Source organism: Echinops telfairi, unplaced genomic scaffold (genome assembly GCF_000313985.2).
Source record: "Echinops telfairi isolate 266 unplaced genomic scaffold, ASM31398v2 ScPeMD7_7424;HRSCAF=8462, whole genome shotgun sequence".
Classification (NCBI taxonomy): Eukaryota; Metazoa; Chordata; class Mammalia; order Afrosoricida; family Tenrecidae; genus Echinops; species Echinops telfairi.
Window position 1 is genome coordinate 15,633,405 of NW_022111324.1, and position 8,110 is coordinate 15,641,514.

The following is an 8,110-nucleotide window of genomic DNA, read 5'->3' on the forward strand; positions in this document are numbered from 1 at the left end:
ATACACACACACACACACACACATATATTCTACACATACAGTGGAGTTCTGTTCAGTCCTTTGTTTATAGAGGAAGCAGCTGTGAGATGTTTCTTGAAAAACAAAAAATCAAAAACACCCCACTAATTCCTCCTGAGTCTGGCTATTTTTTTTTGTACTGCCATTGGTGGCTATAATCCATGCCCAGAGTGTCCCCGGATGGTGGATGTCCCCAGGAGACCTCCTGGAAGGTGCTTGCTTCCACAGGAGCAATGTCTGTCAGTGTGAATCTCCTTGGGCTGGTCTGCAGGAAAGGGGCTGGGGCCCGTTGGGATTCTAGGCTGCCTCTGAGCACTCAGACAGGAACCACTGCTGCCTCATTCGCACACAGGGCTGGAAGCTGGATGACCAACTGTCTGCTATGCTCTTTGTTTGGTAGGAAGTGCAGCTGGGACCAGGGGACCAGAGGTTTGCATCACAAGGCCTTCAACAAGGTGTCACCTATCCTGTCTCCTTGGTAGCCTTTAAGGGTGATCGCCGAAGCAGGAGTGTATCCACCACCCTGTCCACAGGTGATGTAGAATCTTGTCCTCTGAACAAGGATGCATTGGGCGGGGGTGGGGGGAGTGAGGGATGAGCAGTGGAGAGTCCAGAAAAGGGGTCACAGGACAAACAACTGTATACAGAGTGATGGCTTCCTCTAGGCATTGGGAACTACAAATAGAGTTATGGATCCAAAAGACCCTTAAAAGGGGGAGGAAATGGGGTATGATTTGGGGGAGAAGTTCGCCCAGGCCTGGAACTGCTGTGAACCGGTTCTGGTACATTTGGAGGGCACATTGTCAAGGGCAGAGTGAGTGACAACGCTGCCACCACAGGAAGAGCTGGCGGACGCCGTGTAGGAGGAGGGTACGAAGTGCTCTGTAAACAAAACACACTGGCTCTTAGAAGGGGAGAATCCCTGTTCCCATCAGGACACTGTCCCTCTTCTTGGCTTTCAGTTGGTGCCCGTTTTCCACACCCTTCCGACTGCAGTCAAATTCAGCAGAACAGCAACGTCGCCAGTGGCCTGTACACCATCTACCTGCATGGCGATGTGAGCCAGCCCCTGCAGGTGTACTGTGACATGGACACCGATGGAGGCGGCTGGATTGTGAGTCAAGCTCAGCCCCCGGCTCCATGGGGGGTGGGGGAGCGTTTCTCAGGTCAGGGCCGCCCCATGGAACCCCTGGCAGCTCCACTTTGTCCAGAGAGGAGAGGCGATTCGGTGGCTTCTGCTCTTCTTAGAGGGACCCCAAATGACTATGGGAAAAGGGCCTACTCCTTTCCACCTGGGCCCGAGCAGGCCGGCCAATGGCGGAGGACTCATCAGCTGATCCTCAGCTCCTCTATTTAGCCCCCTCGAAGCACTTTCATCAGCATACCCCATGCAAGCATCACAGCCTGACCGTAAGTGAGCGAGGTGCATTGTTCCTGCTTTGCCGGTCAGGAAAGCGAGGCCCGTGGAGAACAGTGCCTTGGCTAGGTCGCAGGACACAGGAATGGCAAAGCTGGACCAGATTCCAGCCTCTTACTGCAGTGGTCCTCCCAGGCGGCCACCTCAGGTTTCTCAGGAAACTGACCTCATCGGAGGCACGGCCCTCAGTATCTGGACCCTTCGCCTAAGGTGCTTCAGGAGCCCTGTTGGTGTAGTGGTGTATTAGTCTAGGTACTTTGGAGAAACAAATCCACAGCAACTCATGTATAAGAGAGAGTTTTATGCAAAGAAAATGTGTATCACGAAAACATCCCAACCCAATGCTGCCCAAGCCCATAAGTCCAACATTAACCCATTAACCCAACACCAGTCCACAAAGTCCTCCACCTCACAAAACAGAGGTAATAATGCCGACTGCAGGAGGAAAGCTGAGTCAGTGAATGAACAAGCATCTCAGCACTAGCAGGGGTCTCCACACGGCTGCTCCAGCACCCAGGGCTGCATCGGGATAGGTCCATGTAGCTTCTCCTTGGGGATGTCTTGTAGGAAGTCAATCTTGCAAGCTGAAGCAGGGAACTGCTAAGGCAGCTGCACCCGGTGCAACCATCACAAAGCAAGAGACCTGAGAACTAGAAAGGCGAGGCTTCACCACCCATTTATCCCTCCGCCTTTCAACCAGCCCCACATGTGATTATCGGCCAGGCTGGCACAATTAACTAACTCAAGTGGTTACAACACAAGGTCAGCAGTTTGAAACCAGGAGTCACTGTAAGAGAAAGACAGGACTTTCTACTCGGGTAAAGAGTTACAGCCTTGGAAAGCCACAGGGGCAGTTCTACCCTGTCCTGTAGGGTCGCGGTGCATTGGCATCGACTCCATGGCCCAGAGTTTGGTTTGGGTCCAGGTTCTTCAGCCTGGGTCCACACTGTGGAAACAAGGCCTTTGGGACCTTGGTTTTAAGGATGTAGGCCTCAAAGAGGGACTTTGGACTGTATTCTGTTAGCCCCTCCTCTGTGTGGAGGTTTCCATCTCTTGGCCCATTGTCTGCTTAAGCTGCAGGGCACCTTCTTTGATTGCATCCACCCGATCCAATTATGGGAAGAGGTGCCTTTGAGGGTTGCAATCGGATTCTTGCACTCCCCTCTCATCCCGCCCCCCCTCTATCTCCCAGTGCCTGGGCTGATACAGGTGCCCACTGCCTTGCCCACAGGCATTCGCAAGTCATTTGGGAAGGAGCAAGCCTGACCTCACAGTGCTCAAACGATATTCATTTACACCTTTGCTCAGGCGCCTGGGAAACCAAAGGCACTTGACAGCCATGGATAAAATGATACCGTCTGATGAGCAGCCACGAAGACAACTTATTATCCACACAGCTGCATCTGACGGCTGAAAGGCAGTGATTGGATTGGATGGGGGCAATTCCTCATTGATGTACAGAAACAAGGGAGCAGAATGTAGCATGGGGAGTTTCCACCTGACAAGACCAGGAGGGCTGTGCCTGCGGCTTCTCACGAAGCACCTGAGAACTCCAAGCACCTGGGCCCTGTCCAGCTGGAAGCCCAATTCTCTGCCTTTGGACCCATCATTGACCCTTGACTGATGTTTGTATCTCTCTCCTGGCCTTGTTGAAAGCCAAGCTTGCACAAGGAAAGAGACATTAATGTTGGGCAGCTCTTAGGAAAACATCTGCCTGGGCTTATGCATGATTTTGTTTACAAATAGTTATTGAGTGCCTACTGTGTTGTTGTTGAAACCCAGCAGTGAGTCAGAGACCCAAATCCCTGCCCTCCAAGAAGCTTGCCTTCTCCCACCTTCCCAGGCAAAGGATCTTCACTGGAGCACCGAGGTCAATTCCAGAAATAAGGAAACCTTTCTGGGTCCTGACCAGCACAAGGTCCCCATCCTACCCCAAGCCTTGTTTTCGGACACTGATACCTGGAGGTTCTGCTAAAGCTGAACATCTCGGAGCCCATGCAGGGCAGAGAGCCACGTGCCCTCCCGAAATGGTTGTCTACACACAATACTGAGTTTCCATGTCTCCTTGGGCTGAAGAGAGTGTTGTCACTTAAGCATGAACATTATTCCTTTTTTTTATCAAGCTATGGGAATCCTTTAAAGGAAAATTTCCTCTGTCCCGGGCAGCAGGAACCTCATTTGATTCCCAGGCGTGACAAGTGCCCTGCCTGAGGCCGCTGGTGGTAGGCTGGAATGAGCACCATCAGGGAACACTTAAATGTCTTCAATACTTTGTCCATTTTTGTTTTCCATGTTGCGAGTTTTTAAGGTCTGTTTTAGAGGCCCCGTCCACAGGCATTTAAATGAAATTTTGATGCCCCCTGAACCCCAACTCCTCCTGATTTACTCATTCGGGACATTGAGAACATCCTAGAATGAAACTCTGTAGTATAGAATCAGAAATTAAGAGTCTCCCCCCGACCCCCACTACCCCTTAAGATATATTTTGCTTTCTCTAATAGTTCCTGATAAGGTGCTTCATCTCATTTCATGGAATGGAAATGAACTAGGTTCTGAATGAGTCAAGTAAAGCTGCCTGTTCAAGATCTAGACATGATCCCTGTGGGTGGGTTCATGTGGAATTTGACCTAATAGAATGAAAACCAACACTTTTTGGTGCTTACTATATCTCTGTGTGCCAGGATCTGGCCCAAGTACATGATGATTTGTTATGCTTTAACAACTTTGTAGAAGCCTGCTTTTAAAGTTCATGACAAAGTGACTATTTACATCTTATCTATCACTTGGGAAAAGCGAGGCTTACTAAGATTAACTTGTCCATGGACACAGCGAGTTAGGGGTAAATGTTGATTCAAAGAGTACCAGGACCACTTTTTTGTATCCAAGTGTTTGTATCCAAGTTTGAAGGATTGTTGTGTTTTCTGTTAAAAAACCACCACTCCAGCACGACTGCTCCTTTCCTGCTTAGATCTTGAGGTCCAGAGGTTGTGTATGAAGAGACGGCACTGACCAACATTCGATCCACCAGTTGACTCCTCTCCCAGCCAGTCTTGGGAGTGCCACCCCAAAGTTTCAGATGGTGTCAGCTCCCATCTCTTCCAGGGCTGATACAACAGGCCACCCTTCTTCCCTCCCAGAGGCACAGCTTCAGCAAGCGGCAGCAGTGCTATCCTTTCCAGGCCAGTGTCTTGTTGAAATGCTAGGTGTCATGACCTCTGTGGTTGTCCAAGAAAAAAGCTCGCTATCACTGAGCCCATTCCATCCCATAGCAACCCTATCGTGCAGGTTAGCATGACCTCCGTGGGCTTCTGTGACAGGAGTAGAAGCCCCATCCCGAGGAACGGCTGGTGGTTTTGAACTGTGAACCTTGTGGTTCGCAGGCTAACATGCAACCACTACACCACCAGGCCTTCCCTGGTTGTCTGGGTTTGTTTATATTCTCTGCTAGATTGAAAGCTGGGTGGGGAGACTAACTGGCTGTTGACTGGGAGAAATGAGGAAAGAAACGAGAACCCTTTGAAAGATAAACCCTTGTGGGGAAGGAGGAGACCAGCAATGTGGTGTCTCAGGTTTGCCACTGTGATTCCTGAATCGGGGGCAATTGCTGGTGGTGCTTTATGTCAGTCATTTGTGGAATGCCTCTCCACACAGCTTTTCCTTTCCCTCCCCCAGCATCTCGGTGGGTGAGGCGGCCACCTCTTTCCCGCTTTGTTCTTGCTTGACCTTGAGCTGACTGAGGCTCAGAGAGAGAGAAAGGAGACTGGGCTTCACCTGCTGGTCCATGGCCCTGGGCTGACTGCAGGCCTTTGTTTGGTGCAGGAACCCACCTCCTCTTCTTCCCAGAGAACAATGTGAAGCACGCAGGGCTATTGGAGGTGTACATCCCTGAATTCATGATCATGTGTTTCACTTCGAACTCAGCTGTGAAGGAGGGAGACTGGATGTTGTGTGGGGGCTGCCACATTTGAATGAGCACCCAGGCAGACAGGTAGAGAGAAAGATGATTTCTCGGCCTTTGGGGAGAGAGAGCCAGTTCGTGGCCTGGGGTAGTATTTTGCTTGAGTCTCAAGGTCATGCGGAATTGTATGTATTATCAGTTCCAGTACTACATGCACAGGTGTGTTTAGCTTTTCGGAACGTTTCAAGTTCACAGCGTGTAAAGGAATCCTATTTACTTGGATTGTAATTGCCTTCCTTCCCTCTTCAAATAGAGGGACTTTGCACACAAAGCAGCCCATTGTCTCATGAAATAGTATTCAACTCTGCCTTTCTTACTTCTCACCCACTCGTCAGCCCACTTCCGTTTGGCGTTTGCCTTTCTCTTGCTCAGGGACACAGCGCTAGCCTCCGCCGCCAGTGGTGCCTGTGTTGCGACATTCTACGGACCGTGTTGGCCTCCTGTTCCTTGGCTTCTCCATGCCGGACGCTGTTGGCCACATCCTCCTCTCTGAAGGCAGAAGGCTCTTTGTGGCTTCCTTTTTAAACTTTGAGTTATATCCACATATCAGACAATAGTTTAAACAATGAAAGGGTTGTGCAGTCATCACTACAATCAAGTTTAGCACATTTGCTTCTTCTACCCATTGCTATTAGCTCCCCCTTTCCCACCAACCCCAAGAAGTCGTTGATCCAGTTACTATCTCTATAGATGTACCCATCCTGGGTTTACAGCAACAACAACTAAACCAAAAACCCTCAACCCTAATAACAATAACCGAGTTATACATAGAGAAACCTCAGTTGAGAAGTACATATCTAACTTTCGAGGAATTGCTATTTCCAAGGAACAGTTTTACGTAAACTGACGTACACAACATCAGTAGAAAAGGGTTCCAGTTTCTCCACATTTTGGCCAACACTTGTTACTGTCTCTGCTCCTTATTAGTGATTCTGAAGTGATAGCTCATAGTATTTTTTTCTTCTTCCATGCATCATACAAATCCGTCATTCGTTCATATTAAGATTTGTGCCATCGTCACCACAATCCGTTGTTGGCTCTTTGTGGTTTTTGCGATTCCACATTTTCCTTGATTTCCTTCTACGTCTCAATTTGTTTCACCTCGGTCTCCATAATGAACTAACTCGTCCTTCTCGATGGATGTTCCCAGTCCAGACTGGGGTTCTCCAAGACTTGATTCGAGGCCGTTTCCTGTCTTACGTCTCCGTTGTCTTCCTGGGTGGTTGTATCCTTTTCCGTGGATTCACTTCACTATCTATGTTCCGCTGGCTCTCTGCATTCATTAGAATCCAGTTTACTATGCTGCAGTACCAAACCAACCCGGCATGCCCAGTGTGAGCACACGAAGCTTTTTCCTCACTTGTGTAAGCGCTTCTTCGAGTTCAGTAGTCACTTCTAAATGGTGACCCAGAGAGTCAGGCCATTTCTGCCTTGTGATTCCGCCCTGCTGACCTGTGGCCTTCACCATGACACAGTGGGACCATGGCAGTGGGAGAGAGGGTACGTAGAACCCCACGCACTCCTCTGTGCTCCCACTTACTGCCCTTAACTTAGCACCAGCCACGTGGCTCCAGTGAACTGCTGAGGGGGCTGAACGGGGTGGCCTTCCTGTGTTCTTGAGAAGAGTGAAGTGGGACTTGACATTGTGTCAGACACACTCCCACACATAGCCGTCTAGCCAGACCTTGCTTTAGAACTCTGTCTCCTCCCTTCAACAGAGACTCGGCAGCAGCGGTTCTCTACCTTCCTGAGGCCGCGGCCCTTTCATACAGTTCCTCATGTGCTGGTGACCCCCCAACCAGAAAATTCTTTTCGTTGCTACGTCATCACTGTAATTTTGCTACTGTTATGAATCGGATGACCCCTGTGAAAGGGTCGTTTGACCCCCACAGAGGTCCCGACCCACAGTTGAGAACCGCTGCTCTGCAGCATCCCCACGGGGATGAGCAAGAGGACCTCAAACTTGACATGTCCCACGCTGAGCTCACGACGCGTCCTACCTCAGAACCCCGATCTAGAGAAGAGCTGACTGAACCGCCATCCCGTTCTGCAAGCCAAGAACACAAGAGTCACCCCTGACTTCTTTCTCTCTTCTAACTCCATATTCCACTGATCACCAACAGCCCGGTCCACTGAACTTTCCGTCCACTTCTTTTCATCCCCAGTGCCGCCCACTAGTCAAGCTACTGTCCTCTTTTACACTATACGGCCGCCTCTGACGCCATGGGTCTTCTGGCAGCCACTCTTGACCCTGGCCAGTCTATTCTCTACACTCGAAGCTGGAGGGATCTTATCGAGATGTAAATTAAAAACCTGACATTTCCTGCTGTAGACCCTTAATTCCTTCCATTACTCTTACAGTAAATCTACATCTGGAACAATACCTAGGAAAACCCCAGAAGACCGGATCCCTCCTTGCCCATTTCTCCTGCCTCCCTCCCTTTTCCTTCCTAGTCAGTCACCATCCGCCAGCCAGCCCAGCCCGCAGTCCCTGAGCCTGACCACCCTCCGCCAGCCGGCAGCTCACAGCCTCTCGCTGCGGGCACTTTCCTGTTCCGCTCAGGGCCTTAGGGGGTGCATGCTCCCTGGGTCCTATCCCCCAGCTTTGATCACACACTTGTTTGCCTCCTTGTTCGATGATTCCACCACATGATAAGCTCCATGCGGGCAGGGAACCTTTGTTTATTTTTGGACATCAATCAGCACAGTGTGTAGAA

The 8,110-nt window shown here is 50.2% G+C and overlaps 1 protein-coding gene across 1 annotated transcript in view; it reads left to right on the forward strand.

The window, feature by feature from the left end:
* Window positions 1-8,110, forward strand: part of TNN (tenascin N) — an 80,156-nt gene that overhangs the window by 54,777 nt on the left and 17,269 nt on the right. Inside the window, exons 13-14 of the mRNA XM_004706818.2 lie at window positions 419-551; window positions 981-1,132. Of these exons, the coding sequence (XP_004706875.1) occupies window positions 419-551; window positions 981-1,132 (285 nt within the window). The remainder of the gene's footprint in view (window positions 1-418; window positions 552-980; window positions 1,133-8,110) is intronic.